The following is a 16,071-nucleotide window of genomic DNA, read 5'->3' on the forward strand; positions in this document are numbered from 1 at the left end:
AATTTCCTTTGTCAGGGGGGGATGGTTTTTGTCCTTTCAAAAGAAAAAATTTAGAGCCCAAATGAGAGAACCCCCCCCCGAAAAAGGTTGGGGTGGGCAATGACAAAGTTTGTTTCATGATCATGAGGGGACATTAGTGAATACTGAACTGGGAAAAACACAGGATCTTTTAAAAAGTTTTTGTGTATATATGTAAGGTGTGTGTAGGTTTGGTGTGTGTGGTAGGGGGGTGTTTCCTTGCTGTTTGTTTATTGTTGTTTTTTGTTTTCCCTCTTTTGCTCTGTTGAAGAAACAATTTTCTTGTACTGCTTTCTCTGAAATTTAGAAGTGATTTAAAGGGCAAGTGGCTACCTGATGGTTGTTGTTGTCATCCTCCTCCTCTCATTTTTCCCTGTGATTTGTGTTATGAAAAGAGAAGAAATTCAATACTGGTGAGAAGGAATGTTTTTAATAAGAATAAGGCGCACCCCCCCCCCGGCCCCCCCCCCCCCCCCCCCCCCCAACCACCAACCCCCACCCTCATACTTGCTCACAGATCCCAGATTTTTGGGTTCTTGCATGGGGGTGCCTCCCAAGCTTTCCTCTCAATGTGCAAGAAAGCATGGGTTTGCGAAAAAAAGCTGGTTTAACATCTTTTTATGCATATTTTCTAGGTGGCCTCAGATTTAAGCACTCTTTCAAGTCTGTGAGTAGTCGATTATTCACCATTTTGACAGCTCTGGAGTGGAGCTTCTTGACTTAGTAGTGGGAATTTCTCTTGGGGAAAGTCCTCCTAGGACGGAGCTCGAAGAAAAAACCTGAACCGCGAGGCGTCTCACGTGCAGTTCTGCCCTGTGGGCTGTGAGGTGGTAGTAGGGAGTGGGGAAGGGACTGCCCCAACTCCTTCTCACTAAAAATAAGTCCCTGTGCTGGTCAGGCAGCCAGGCTAATGTAGGAACGACGAGCTAGCCCCTTCAACACCCAGCTTTCCCAAGCCCTGCGGTGATGGAGAAGTGGTAACAGGGACAGGCAGGGATGCTGCTGGCAGTTCCCAGTCCCCGACTCAGCATGCAGGCGGCTGTGGGGTGATGGTGTCTGCCATAGGGCTGGGGCAGATGTGGTGCCCGTATCCTCCCACAGTGTCAGAGCAGCCCTTTTTAGGGACAGCACTGCTCTCCCCACATGGGGAAGGGGAGATAAAATGATCCCTAAACAAAGCCTGCCTCACCTAGTACCTTTGGAGGAAACCGCACCTACTTGGACATCCAACACTAGCAGTCCAAAACAACAGAGAAAAGAACCAGGAGTCATGTCCTGACTTGGGTGCCTGAATGTTCACACCCTTTTAGACAGAGACGACCGACCAGAAAGTCGCACAGCATCATTGCTGAATGCTTGATCACTACCAGGTGGACATAGCAGCCCTGAGCGAAACCAAAGGTTTCCCGGTGAAACACAACTGGAGGAAGTTGGAGGGGCCTACACCTTCTACTGCATTGGGAAGCCAGATGGCACCCAAGAACCTCAGGGGTGGGCTTGCCATACAAACAAAACTTGCACGACAGCTTTACAGCCTTCCACTTGTTTGCGTGCATAACCCCTTATTCACTAAGAGGACCAACAAAAAAAAAAAAAAGAAAAGAAAAATTGAATATAAGATGGGGAAACTGTAGATAAGAAATAGGCAGTGGAGGGAGGGGGCAGGGGGGGGGGGATGGAGGGTGATGGGGGGTGATGACTTTTTTTGGGAAGAGGTAGGCTTCAGGGCCAGACTTGAAAGAGCTGAGTGCGAGCCCTGACGAAGGGAAGAGGAAACTCACTCCAAGTACAAGGTCCAGAGACAGAGTGGTGGCTAATGTGGAGTGCTTAAATCTGGTTATTTTGGAAACAGAGTGGATCCAAAGTTGATTGTATAGAGGAGGGGGTGCAGAGGGGAAGGCAGAGCTACAGAGATAAGAATGGGCAGATTTGTTTTTACTTTTTTAACATAAGAGTGCTGATTTGTACTTTAATCTGTTCAGGGAGCCAATGGACATGTTGCAAGAGAGGAGTGATGTGCTAAGGTCTTTTCTTTCTGAGAATAAGTTGGGCAGCAGAGTACTGTATGCGCTGAAGGGAGTGAATGGACGAAGCAGGCCCAAACCAGACAATAGGATTGACAGAGAGAATGTGAGAAATGACGAGTTTAGATGTTGCATCATGGGATATTTCCAAATGGAACTGAGTGCTGAAATTGACAGTAGCAGGATTGAGTGTCTGATAAAGTTTTGTTAGACAGGGGGTTGTCAGTACAAAACAAGGTTCCTGACTGAGTGGGGAAAAAGGAATAGCTGTACTGTCAAAGTTTGATTGTGTCAATTGTGATGGAAGAGTTTTTGTTTTGTTTCTATGATTTATTGCTTCAGTTTGTCCATGTTCAATTTATAACTTAAGAATCATCCAGTTCTGAATGTCCAAGAAGCATTTGGGTGTTCCTTGCAAGAGAGAGGACAAATTTTAGGGGTTTCACTTTTCTGAAATTGAGTGTCATCAGCTTCAATTTCCCAAACATGCTTTAAATGTTGATAAGGATTTCTCAACCAAAAGTTTTAAAAAGTTCAAAATCAGATACAGGACATTTTATTTAAAATACCATAAGGAGTTTGTAACTGTGAAAAATATATGCTAATACATATATAAAAGTAAATGACCATGACTGTGAACAAATATATGCTATACATTCATAAAAAGTAAATGACCATGACACTTTCATTATCATACAGATTCAAATGATTGCTGTGAAATATTTTGTTGAGTGCATGGAGAATTGTCAAGAGGGGTGAGCCTTGTGTTACTGTGTGGGAATGAATGCAGTTAAGGTGGCTGCTTGTATACCTCAGATTTGTTGAGAATGTGTAACCTGGGTGATATCTTTCCTCCATGCAGGCCAGTAAGAAGGCAGGTTTGTGAGGAAAGCAGTATGTCTTTTTTTTTTCTTTTTTTTAAAAGATTTGCCTCTTTTTCCTGTTTTGTGAATATGTAATAAATTGTGTGTATCTACATGTGTGTGTGTGTGTGTGTGTGTGTGTGTGTGTGTGTGTGTGTTCTGCCTCTGATACTGTGGGTATCTTGTTGCTGACTGATAGATGTGATCCAGGTACGCAACATGTTCTTCGAAGATGGTAAGCGACGCATTGACTTTATCCTTGCCTGGAACATCAAACTTGGTGAAAAAAAGAAGCAGCAGGCAGAGCAGGCCCGGGAACTATTTGAAGACAACTTGCGGATGGAAGGTCTGCACTTGGAGTATGACAGGGTCAGTTTACACTTTTTCCTTTGATGTTGGTTGCTAGTTTTTTGGGTTTTTTTTCTGTCTGTATATATTTATCTACATACTTATTCTATATGGCTGTATTTTTTAACAGGAGATTTACACATGTTTCTGTCCTTGATCTTTCCAATGGTATAAATTGAGATTATGAAAAATTGAGTTGTCAGTTCATTGACAGAAGTGCCAGAGACTGAACAGTGATGATAGACTGAAACTTTTCACACTAATAAGTGTTATTCAGACTTTTGAGAAAACAACAGTTATAAAGAGCCAGCTCATTCAGGTACCATGAGTGTCTGTCAAGAGAGAAAAAAGTTCAAATAGACTGAATGAAAATAACCATTGAAAATAAGTCATGCAAGTTATTTGTATCATAAAACAAGTTGCAACAACAACAGTAATAATAGTTATAATTACATTTATGCAGATGCATTTCCCTTGCCCCAAATAGTTCAAACACCCAATGTCTACTTTCACACTAAGCACCACAGCATAACTATGTACAGTTTCTGTCACATCCTGTGAAAGGTTATATCAATTTTTAAGTTAAACTATTGTTGATCAAGCGATAAAAAAGGAGAGGAACCTGTGATTATTTAATTCCTTAAAAGACTAACTTGAATGAACAGATGTCACATACCAAGGGTGAAAAAAAGGAGGTAACGGGGCCCAGGTGTTTTAACTCTTTCCATACGAATGGCGAAAGAGACGACGTTAACAGCATTTCACCCCAATTACCACCATCAAAATATTGCAAGTGGAAGGCTCTTATACTGCAGAGGTGACTGTTGACAAAGAATACCACAATTCTGACGACGGAAGCTAAAGGTTGGGTCATTGAGACACCCACTGGACATCCGAGGGGTCTGTGTAGAGGAGAAGAGAGGACTGGCTGTACTGAGTGAGTTAAGCTATCAACAGCCTTAACAGTGTAACAGTCTATTGAGATGGGTGAATGTTTCTACCCATAACCACTGTCACCTCTACACTGATAGTCTGGCCAGATTTACTGCAGGTCCAGGCTGGTTTACCCCATTGGACATTGGAGGACTTTTTGTATATGTGTGATGCAAGTGCAAGCATTATCTGTAAAATCATTGATGTGATGTGCAGATAAACATCCTCTGAGGGTGTGTCAGAGGTTTAGGACAAAGGCAGTGAGAAGATGCTGATCAATATGGCGGCCAAGATGCAAACCTGCTTTGTGTCACTGAAAATACTGAAGGAACCTGATGTTTCTTCACTGGAGCAAAGTGTTCCTTTCATGTTGCTGTGAAAAGAGATGACAAACATAGCAGTCTAAGGGAACCTTTTTTTCAAGGAACTTGAACAGTCCACTCCAGCTGAACAAATCAAATACCTTCGTGAAATTGACCAAGTTTCTGCTAATCTGTATGTGAGCCTCCTTGGATCCAAGCATTTCTCTTTCAGCATTCTGACTGAAAATCAGCTAAACAATTGAAGCTGAGGCATATACTTCCCACAACATACACTACCAGAGTTTGCAGTATGGTGGTGTGTCCATCAAGATCGATGATGATCATCGTTGTCATCCAGATGGGGATGGGGGGAGGGTGGTAGTGGGGGTGGGGGGAAGGATGCTCATGAATCTATCTGTGAGTGTGCAGTTGGCTGAATAGTCCAATCTGCGCACGAAATGTTCGCTGACAGTTGGGGCAGACAAAGACAGGCATATCATTGTCAGGGAGCTTGTTTGCCCGTGACTTTCTGGCCCTGCCTCTTCTCAACAGCTGCAGCAGTCCTGTTGGCCTCGCACAACCTGGCGCCTTTGTGCACAGCAGTGCGCCATTTGTCACGGTCCACTGCAGATTCCTCCCAGGAGTCGGGGTTGATATCAAACGCTTTCAGAGAGACTTTCAGAGTATCTCTGAAGCGCTTCTTCTGACCTCCGTGTGATCTCTTCCCTTGTTGCAGCTCGCCATAGAAGAGCCTTTTGGGCAGCCGATGGTCTGGCATGCGCGCCACGTGTCCAGCCCAGTGAAGCTGGGACTGCATCAGGATGGTGAAGACGCTGGGAAGGGTGGCTTTTGCGAGCACCTCTGTGTCAGGGGTCTTGTCTTGCCACTTGATGTTCAGTAGCTTCCTGAGGCATGTTGTGTGGAAGTGGTTCAGCTTCTTGGCATGTCGTTGGTACACTGTCCAAGTTTCGCAGGCGTACAGTAGTGTGGGGAGAAACTACTGCTCTGTAGACCTTTAGCTTGGTCTCAAGACTAATGCCTCTTCTGTTCCAGACATTTGCATTGAGTTCGCCAAAAGCTGCGCTTGCTCTTGCAATCCTGACATTCACTTCATCGTCGATTGTCACATTACGTGACAGTGTGCTGCCAAGGTATGTGAACCGCTCCACCGCACTGAGTCTCTGACCGTTGACTGTGATGTTTGGCTCAACGTAGGGTTTCCCTGGGGCTGGTGATGGAGAACTTCAGATTTCCTCGTGCTGATGGTAAGGCCAAGTTCCTGCTGGCAGTGGCCAAACTTGTCGACGCTGAGTTGCATGTCAGCTTCAGATCCAGCGTTGAGGGCACAATCATCAGCAAACAAAAAGTCTCTGATGATGTCTGTCATGACCTTCGTTTTTGCTTGAAGCCTTTCTGAGGTTAAACAGCTTGCCATCTGTTCGGTACTTTAGGTCGATTCCCAACATCGCCATCTCTGAAGGCATCAGAAAGCATTGCAGGAACATGAGGCTGAACAGCGTTGGAGCCAGGACGCAGCCCTTGCTTGACACCATTTGTGACAGGCAAAAGGAGCAGATGTTTCACCATTGTCCTGGACTCGAGCCTGCATGCCTTCATGGAATTGGCTGACCAAGGAAATAAATTTCCGAGGGCATCCGTACTTGGCCATGATCTTCCACAGTCCCTCTCTACTCACGGTGCGAAGGCCTTAGTGAGGTCGACATAGGTGGAGAACAGATCAGCATTTTGCTCCTGACATTTCTCTTGCAGCTGCCTTGCAGCAAACACCATGTCAGTGGTTCCGCGCTCTTTCCGGAATCCACATTGCTCTCAGGCAAATGACCTTGGTCAAGGTGTGCTGTGAGGCGGTTACGTAGGATCCTGGCAAGTATCTTGCCTGCGATGGAGAGCAAGGAAATGCCCCGATGGTTATCACAGGCTTGCCGGTTCCCCTTTCGCTTGTACAAGTGAATGATAGATGCATCTTTGAAATCCTGGGGGATCGTCTCTTCTTTCACATGAGTGAGTACAGCTGATGAAGCTTCTCAGTCAGCACAGTGCCTCATCCTTGTAGACCTCTGCTGGTATGGAGTCTGAGCCAGATGCTTTGCCACTGGATAGCAGACGGATTGCTTCTGGGTCTCAAGAAGTGTTGGCCGATCGTCCAGTGCTTCGTTGGTGGGGACTTGTGGGAGACGGGTCTATGGCTTCATCATTTATGGAGGAAGGCCGATTTAAGACACTGTTGAGTGCTCTGCCATCGTCGAGAATGTCTCCTTCTCGGTGATCAAGGTATTCCCATCTGCACTGAGGAGGGGGATGATCCTGAGGGATGTGGGGCCGTAGACTTCTTTTAAGGCATCATAGAACCTCTTCATATCGTTGCCTGTCAGCATATCCCTGGATCTCATCAGCTTTGTCACTCAGCACTTATCCTGCATCTGGCGTAACTTTTGCTGAACAGTCCTGCGGATGTCATTGTATGCATCCATTTTTGATGTGGACTTTGGGTTTGCGCAGGTGGGCTTGATGCAGACGGCGTTTTTCTTCAGAAGCTGCTTGATTTCATCACAGTTTTCATCAACCAGTCTCTTTGTGCTTTCTGGTCATGGGTCCCGGGTCTCTAAGCTGTACTATAGATCAGCTCACGCAGGGTCCTCCAGTCAGACTCCACATTCTGGTTGTCCAGAGAGGCGGATTCAGACGATCTTCCAGCAGCTCCACAAAGGACTGTTGATGGTGATGCTTTTCAGCTTAGCGATGTTGAGCCGTTTTGGAGCCTTCTGGCCTTGGGGGCGTCTCTTGGGTTGGATTCGCATATTCAGCTTCGAGACTACAAGGCGATGGTCTGTTCAACACTCGGCGCCGCACATGGTCTTTGTTACAGTACATCTTGCCTATCCCTTTTCCTGACGATGACATAATCGATGAGATGCCAATGCTTTGAGCGAGGGTGCATCCATGACGTCCTGTTACGGGTAGGGAGGCAGAAACTGTGTTGGTTATCAGCAGTTCGTTGCTCTGCACAGGTCTGAAGCAAAAGCAATCCATTTGGGTTGCAGTGGCCCACACCGTGCTTTCCAATCACTCCATCCCAGGAGATGTAGTCAGAGCCCCAACCTCTAGCATTGAAGTCCCCAGAATGATGAGCTTGTCTGCTTTAGGGATGGCAGCAATGACAGAGTGAAGGTCCTCGTAGAACCTTCGCCTTCACTTCATCCGGGTTGGTCATGGTTGGGGCGTAGGCACTGACAATGGTGAGGTGCTTCTGGCCAGATGCCAGTGGGAGTTTCATGGTCATAAGCTATCGTTGACTCCCTCTTGGGATTCAGCTAGCTTGCTGACAAGTGCTGTTTTTACTGCAAACCCAACGCCAGCTCCGTCGCTCTTCGCTTCCTCGTCCACTCCAGAAGAAGGTGTAACCAGATCCCCGATCACAGAGCTCGCCTTCGCCTGCAAGCGAGTCTCACTCAAGGCTGCGATGTCGATGTTGTATCTGGCGAGTTCGGATGCAACTAGTGCTGTTCTCCTATGGGGTCTGTCTGCGTTATCTCTGACCAGGAGAGTCCTTATGTTCCCAGCAACCAATGGTGAGAGGAACGATCCTTGTTTTTTTCTTTTCTTTCTCTTTGTTTCGACCGCTCTGATGTAGGGTCCCGCCAGCCGTGGTATGCTGGCCAGGGTGATATGGAGCAGGCAATTTTTAGGGCACCTTTTCTAGCCCCTTCCTCATGCCAGGGAGGTGAGCAGTGCATTCCTAAAGAGGGCTGCTCAGACGCTCAGACGGCTGCCGAGCTCCATCGCTGCTCCTGTCGACGAAAGAACGACCCTATGGCCCTGAGCCGCCTGCGTGCAGGTCTGCGGCTGCGACTGCCAGTGTACCCACACCTGTCGTTTCATCGCTCGCCTGTCGCCACGGACTTGGGGGTGATGAAATGATGAAGGATGAAAGGTCATTTTGGATGACTGATGACTTGCGCGATGAGTTTGTTTAAAGTGAAGAGGAGTTGCGCAACGTCGACCTCACTCTCTCGTCCGGGTCCACCAATTTCCAGTGGCAAGACTAAGTCGAGACGACTGGAGGATGAGCACGGATGCAGCGGAATGACCAAGATATCCTTTCGGTGTCTCATCTTGCTCTCTGCACTCCACAGTGCGTTGCTGTAACCGCCTTTCCTCTCCGTTGAACGATAGGTTTTCTTCCGCAGATTCTGCCGGATCCAGACTTCGCATACATGGGTAGACACACCCCGGGGGCCAACTGCGTGTGGCATGGAACAGCACAGTGGAGCTAGATGGCGTCAGTGGCTTCCTGAGCCGACGCCCTTTTATGGATCTCATAAGGGTGTCTAGCCACCGCCTCACCAGTCCCAGAAGGAGCGGTGGAAGTGCCGGTTTAGTTGTCGGCAACCCGACCCTGAACAGGTTGTACTGGATTACAGGTTACCAGTAGCAGATCTAATGACCTGACCTGACACAGAATGAAAAAGTCGGGTGAATACCTCATTAACTGAGTTATCCAGTATAGACAGATGGCTGAAACCTGGGTCCTCCCATTTTGTCTCTGCATATCTGAGGTCAGAAGGCATTTGACGAGTTTGGCAGGAAGCACTATGGGCCACTTTGAGAACATTTAGACTAAAACAAAGCTTATCAATACCCATCCAGCAACTATATTCCAAATGGACAGTGTGGTACTCCACACAGGATGCAGTTGGAGAATGGTTCTATTCTTTAGTTGTAGTCTGTGAGGCCTACCTAGTCTCCCATGCTTTTCAACATACCTTCTGGAGCATAAACATGATTTAAGTGCTTGTAAAATCAAGTCAGCACAGTCAGATTTGGAGGAAGAACTATCATGAACCTTTGCTTCGCATATGACTTTGATGACTTCGCCATGTAATGAGCAAGAATTCACCCAGCTATTTTAAACATAGATGTACATCTACACGATATGGCATGGAAACGAGTGTCAAAAACACCAAGTTTATGGATAGCCACAACAACACCATCACTGCTGATATACTGGCCAGGGACAGAAGCTAGGATCGTAGGAACGTTCAGCAGTTAGGATTCATCATCAGTAATGAAGGATCAAACCAGAAATCAGTTTGGTTGGTTGACAACAGTACTTTCATAATTGCTGATGGGAATTACAGAAGCAAACCAGATCAGTTACTAGTTTTTTTTGTAATAGGCAGTCTGGAAAGAATCATATTTTTTTTCCTGAATGTATTTTATTTCAAATTATTTGCATAAGAAGACAAAGTCTACTATTCTGTTTCCAGATTCTCTTTTCAAACATTACAAAGAAATGAAAATCTGTTTGCAAAATATAAAAAAGGTGGACAAAAATTCATGGTATTCTGCTTACCATTGTACTGATTAGTTTGATTATTCTTATCATTGAAACTGTTTTAACAGTTCATTGATAACTACTTTAAAAAAATTATCATTCAAATTTTTTTCCTGTTACCGTGGACCACTTACTGCAGCTGTCTTTTATGCCCTTGTTCCTTCCCTCTTCATTCCTTCCTACTTGCTTTTGTCTGCCTATTTCTGTTTGTCTTTCAGTTTCTTTCATTTAATTTTTAGTTTTTATGTGTTGCTTCATTTATGATTACAAAATGTAAACTATTACACCTCAACTAATGTAAAATCAGAAATTGAATGAACAGATTACAGATAAAATTATGAGCATACATGGAAAGGTTAAATGTGAATTAATTAACACTTTCTTATATTCAAGAGTTGTGGAGCTGTGCAGTGAGAGGTCTGATTTTTTGTATATGCACATATATCTTGGGTTGAAATGCTTGTTTTGCAGAGAGGTGATGAGATCCACTTGGTTAAGATTCATGCTCCATACGAGGTTCTGAGGAGATACGCAGACATCTTAAAAATCCGTCTCCCAGTGAAAGAGTTTGATGCCTGAATACCTAACAACATTATTATTGGTTTCGTGTGTCAATATTTCCATCAAATGTGTTTAAAAGAACGTACAAATTTTTGATGAGTTATAAAAGAAATGGATTTTGTTTGTTTTGATAATTTTGATGTGTCTCCACATAATATTTTCTGTTTTCGAGTTAAATGTTTTCAAATTTTAATGCAGCATGCTGTTAGTATACTGTTGTACAATTTCTGTCAGCTTTTGATTTGTGCTGATATATATCATTTTATTTTCATGTTTTATGTTTTACTGTTGATTGCCAAATTGGTTAATATTACTCATAGAGCATGTTCTGTGAACTGATTTTTTTTTTCTTAAGTGATATTCATTCATTCATTCACACATCTACAGTGGCATTTTGGAAACACAAGGGTCAGGCAGTACAAAAAAGAAATGAAAACCCATACGGCCACATAGGTTTGCAGTACTAATGAATTTGATCATTAACTATATGGATACGAGTTTTCCTTTTATTTATAGTGAACCAATTTTGTTTTTATTTGATTAGATTATCAGCATTTCAGATGATTTTTGTAGATAATGAGTATATTTAGGCATTATTTGTCTGAACAATTTGATAATAGTCTGAGAGCCTAAACTCAGAATTGGTCATGCAAATCGGACCAAAGTCTGAGAGAGTCAAATGACAAGGTTTTAGACTTGAATCAGGCACCTATAAAAGTCTCTTTCTAGTATATTGCCTTATTTCCTTGTTTGACAATGGGCACTATACTTTTATACTATCTATATGATTCTTTGCTCCCCTTTTTGTGCCCTGTCTGCTTGGTCGTTATAAAGGAATCCCAATGTGGGATGGAATCCAACAAACATTAACATTTGTACCCCTTCACCAGATAGGGAGTGCAATAAATACCTAATTTCAAACAATAATCTTTTCTTTTATTATTCTAATAAAGGAGCAAACTTTTAAAACAGATTGAGAATCAAAACAAAATAGGATATTACTTACTATGATTGGTATATCAAAAACCATGATTTAAAGCCGAAAGGATGGCCATCAATTCAGCTGTAAAAATTGCATGTCCTTTACCTAACTAATATAATTTTTCTGTTTTTAGGTCTGGAATGACAAAAGCAGATCCTGCACTGCTATCATCCAGGACCGAGCCATCAGTGTAAACTTTTAAATGATGATCAAAATTTTCTTCTACTTCAATTCTGACAGATGTCTACTATTATCTGTGTAGATTCTCCTTTTGTTGTGTCAGAAGCACATATGTTGACGTTTGCTTTTGTTAACTCCCAGGAGGGACAGGTGGCACCAGAACACGAGGTGCCATATGTAAATCAATGTCTGAAGAATTATAACATATCTGACACATGTGTGAATGGTTAGTAGATTTGAATTATTGTGTGCATTTTTTTGGAAAATCAATATTAAAAAATTTTTTTTTTTAATATTTACATCCTCAGAATCATCCACTTCTGTACATCTCACATCTGTATTAGCAGAACTTATTTTCTGATTTCATCTTGTAGTAGAATACCCGCAAGCTTATAGGCTTCTGAGGTCTTAGTATGCACAGGTACCCCCTAAAGCCCAGTTTCACAGCTTACTGTCAACTTATTCGCAGTTCTTTAGAAACATCGGCGGAGCAGAAAAGAAGATTTCTTGACCATAGGTCAATTTGATCATACGAGAGATGTCGGTAAACTGTAAAAGCATTTTTGAGTCTTGTCCCCAAGGAGAGTGACTTACAATTTTTAAGAATTTCACTTTTAATGCTTGTAGTCACTATTTAAAACAAATGTGTTTTTCAGTTTAGTTTGAAAGTAAATAGGATCAAGAGAATTTTATTCCTGATATGAAAAAATATTTCACGTATCCCAAAGAAAAATCATGGTAGTTTGCTGTTAATTAAAACTATTATTAAAGAGGATCAATGTGTTTTTTCTACAGAAAACTTAAAACCATTAGAGTGGCATATAGCTACTCAGTCCAATCGAGTTCACCTGAAATGTTTTGTACATAATTGATGTAGGCTTGTTTGTCCTCAAGGATGTCTGAATCCATATAGCCATATCATCAGCATAATGTGCAGCTTGGTAGATGTGGAAAACATGTGTGTAAATCCTTAAAAGATAATGTTTAACAACATGGAGAACTCATGGAACCTGTGGGATTCCCATGTTTATAGGCCTAGGGTTGATAAAGTTACTCCCACTTTTGCCATTATCTGTCTCCCACTTAAAAAAGGATTTAACATAGTCAAGATATGAAAGCACAAAAAAATACACATAAATGTCAGAGCCAGACAAACACACACAACACCCACACACACCATCTCCCAAATTATCCTGCACCACCTCCCCTCCACCCCCCTCCCACACCTCATTTCTAGGTCCGTATTGCAGCTTTCTCGGGAGCGCGCACAACACCCACACATACACAAACATACACACAACACAAACACACACAACACACTCACTATACAAGCAAACCACACATACGCATACCCCCCTGCACACACATATACTGAATAAAAATATATTATATATGCCACACCCGCACGTTCAATATTCCGTTGCTCCACATCAGGCACGCCTACACAAACACTCACCATCTACACCCACGCCTTGCATGCACGCACGCAACGCATGCAACCAGTGGCTGCCACTGTTGGCAGAAAGATGTGTGGGAAAAAGATCTCTGATGCCAGGAACGTGGTGTTTTAGCATGTTGCTTATTCTATTGTATTTCGAATCCCACAGCGACTCTTTTTTTCTTCAAAAGAAATTTGTGCAATGTGGTTTGGAAGTGATGCCAATATTCGTTTGATTTGCAAAGCATCGTGCTCTACCTTTCATGCCTAGACTTACAGCCGCTCCCTCTCTCCACCTTTATTTCTTTGAGGCGATCGATGGTGTGATGGCCTTGTACCTGTTCTTTTTGGTTAATCTTTGACTTTTCTGAGGATTTCTGATTTTCCTGATGTAGGCCGCTTGTTGTTATTGCATTACAGAAGTCTGTCAGCTCGCTCATTTCCCTTACACCTGCATGTCCCCAGGCAGTATGACCATTTAAGTTTTTGAATCTGAAAGTTGCGCAATGCCTCATGCCACTCTGGGCTTCCCCATTCCACTTCGATTTTCTTTTTTTTCTTCTTTTTTTTTTTTGCTGCTCCTCATCATTTCAGTGGCATTACACCCCACGCCGCTCATTTAGATTTCCCCGTACACAGCACACCTGGTTCGTCCCGTCACAGTTCCAGCATCGGCAATCCCCAGGGAACCATCGATGTTAGGTCACCCAGGAGGCCCCACACCAGAGCAGACACCTGCACTGCTGCTGAGTCACTTCAGTTCAGTGGTGCGTGTTCTGATTCAACGTACTCTAGGACACCCCTACTAAGCCCCCTACTAACGACAATAATGGCTTAGTCGCGGAGCCCAGACTGAGTGAGCGTCCCAGCACTTTCGATTTTCTGTATCAGGTTCTCTGGAAGGCATTTATCTAATTACATTTAGATATATATACATCTTCCCCAGGGAGATTAATAGATCAAGTACTGAGTGTGTCTTCTATGAGCATGGAAACCCAAACGGTATTATACATTCATTGAATTTTATATTCTCAAACTCTGTACAATTTTGTTTTTATAGTTCTTCCAGACCTATCCAAAGTGTTTCGAGTAATAGCATTGCCAGATAATACGCTTAACACTGTCTTTAACTTCTAAACAAAAATCCCAATCAATACTGTTTATAATTCCCATTTCCTTTGAAACAACATTCGTTCCAATGATTCTGTGTAATATATGAAATTGTAGCAACCTTAGTTTTATGTCTTTTATGAAGTTTGTTAAAAGCTTTTACCCCAACTAATATTTGTTCCCGGTATCTCAGACCACTCTGTGGCAAGATTTTCAGTTGTCTGCTTTGTTACTAGGAAAGGAAACGGAGTCAGAAGCCATTGTTGACAAGCACTGTTCCGTGAACCAGTCTCCTAAAGAATTACTCTCTCCACACACTTAGCACTTATTGGTCTCAGTGGATAGTGGGAAGGTCAGTCAGAAAGTTTAGCTCATAACCATCATCATGCAAAACTAGGTGCCACTCCAAAAATTCAAATTATTATTGTTATGTAGCCCCCTATCAGGCTCTTTTGTCCTGAAACAATTGAAAACCGTTGGGCCTTGGATGCATTTTGATTCTGTGTGAGTGATGAGTGTGCAGTCTATAGCTGAAGCAGACAGGTTTTCCTGCTTCTCCTTTTGATTTCGTTTTGTTTGGCCTGATGGTCAACAAATGCCACATGCCACCATAACTTCTGACAGATTGTTCATTGCTGTTTTTCCAGAGACTAGCGGCGACATGGAAAGAAGTTTGAAGATATGCAGGTTAGCCTGTCTGTTTCTTTCTTCTGTCTTTTTTCTGACTGTGTCATGAGTTTGGTTAAGTGATGTGTGTGGGTGTGTGTGTGTGTGTGTGTGTGTGTTTGTCTGTTTGTCTGTCTGTGTATGCGTCTGGTGTGTGTGTGTGTGTGTGTTTGTCTGTGTATGCGTCTGTGTGTGTGTGTGGTAGTTTTTGTTTTAGACAATCATTTGTATTGCTTCATTTACTTTCTTGTCATCACATCATTGTGTGTGTGTGTGTGTGAGAGAGAGAGAGAGAGAGAGTCTGGTCTTATTTTAATTCCTCCTGGTGTTTTTGTTGTTGTTGTTGGGTTTTTTTTGGTTTTTTTTTTTACTGGTACAGTGGTAGAAGCAGAATCTCCTGAATCTGTGAATCTCTTGGAAAATATATTTTGCCTTGACCTTGATTGAAAATATACAAAGGTCAGCAAATGGAAAATGGTTCTTAAGTTCTTTGGTATATTTAAGAATTTGACTGATAAAATATTTATAATTTGAAAATCAAGATCATGAAAGTGTTGCATTTAGACATTACAATATGAACCTGAATTTGGCATTCTGACACACCTTTCTGTGATTGTTGTCACTTTATCTTAGCAAGAAGAGTTTGGAAGGAATGGAAGGAGATTTGGGTTTGAGGATATGTGTGTGTGTGTGTGTGTGTGTGTGTGTGTTTGAGAGAAGAGAGATGTTGTTGTTTTTTCATTTGCCATACATTTTGATACTTATTCTTTGAAAGAATTGGACAGCTATTCTGTTTTTGTAACAGCAGCATACTTACTTTGTTTTTGTTACTTGCTTTATTTTTTCGGGTAATTCATTGTTTGTCTGTTCTTTGATGCTTTGGATTAAGCCTTCAAGTGTTCTGTTTTGCTTTTTCTCCAACTACATTGCAGTTCTGCCAATGACCCCTCTGGTGGAAAAAGATGCTTTATGTTTGATTTACACTGCAGAAAATGAAGTTAGGGGCCTCCGATCCTATACAGCATTATGTAGATAACTGGTCAGCATGAGAGGAAGGTTTGGTGTTTTTCTCAGAGTTGAATTTCAAACATGTTTAATGCCTGCAATCTCAGTCACCACTGCTGAATGTGGATGAAATCCTTACTGCAAGTTTATCACCTGGACAGGTGCACATTGTGTGCAAGTTTCTCTATGAAGCAGGCAGTATTTAGGGATAACACAAGTGAAGTAAGTTCAACACTCTTTTGTGGGGCATAAATCAAACTCAGACACTAACTGTTGACATGTGGG

The 16,071-nt window shown here is 42.8% G+C and overlaps 3 protein-coding genes across 7 annotated transcripts in view; 2 read left to right on the top strand and 1 right to left on the bottom strand.

Annotated features, from left to right (window-relative positions):
• Positions 1–16,071, bottom strand: part of LOC143283115 (uncharacterized) — a 551,198-nt gene that overhangs the window by 477,887 nt on the left and 57,240 nt on the right. The gene's annotated exons all lie outside the window — the stretch shown is intronic.
• Positions 1–16,071, top strand: part of LOC143283114 (anoctamin-1-like) — a 358,246-nt gene that overhangs the window by 72,729 nt on the left and 269,446 nt on the right. The window contains exon 1 of one of the 5 annotated variants that reach the window (XM_076589236.1): positions 14,778–14,802. The exons of the other annotated variants lie outside the window; for them this stretch is intronic. Within the exon in view, the coding sequence (XP_076445351.1) occupies positions 14,797–14,802 (6 nt within the window). The 5' untranslated portion in view covers positions 14,778–14,796. Of the gene's footprint in view, positions 1–14,777; positions 14,803–16,071 lie in introns of those variants that run through there. 5 annotated transcript variants of the gene reach the window in all.
• LOC143283190 (anoctamin-5-like) lies at positions 3,125–10,423 on the top strand. The gene is made up of 2 exons (XM_076589367.1): positions 3,125–3,274; positions 10,316–10,423. Exons 1-2 carry the CDS (start codon positions 3,125–3,127, stop codon positions 10,421–10,423), a joined length of 258 nt encoding a protein of 85 aa, XP_076445482.1.

Source organism: Babylonia areolata, chromosome 6 (assembly GCF_041734735.1).
Source record: "Babylonia areolata isolate BAREFJ2019XMU chromosome 6, ASM4173473v1, whole genome shotgun sequence".
Lineage (NCBI taxonomy): Eukaryota > Metazoa > Mollusca > Gastropoda > Neogastropoda > Buccinidae > Babylonia > Babylonia areolata.

Excerpts from the sequence above, each read along its gene's own strand:
- LOC143283190 (XM_076589367.1), top strand. The coding sequence starts at position 3,125 with ATGTTCTTCGAAGATGGTAAGCGACGCATTGACTTTATCCTTGCCTGG. Across the intron at positions 3,275-10,315 it reads TGCACTTGGAGTATGACAGG|AGAGGTGATGAGATCCACTT; the intron begins GTCAGTTTACAC and ends CTTGTTTTGCAG.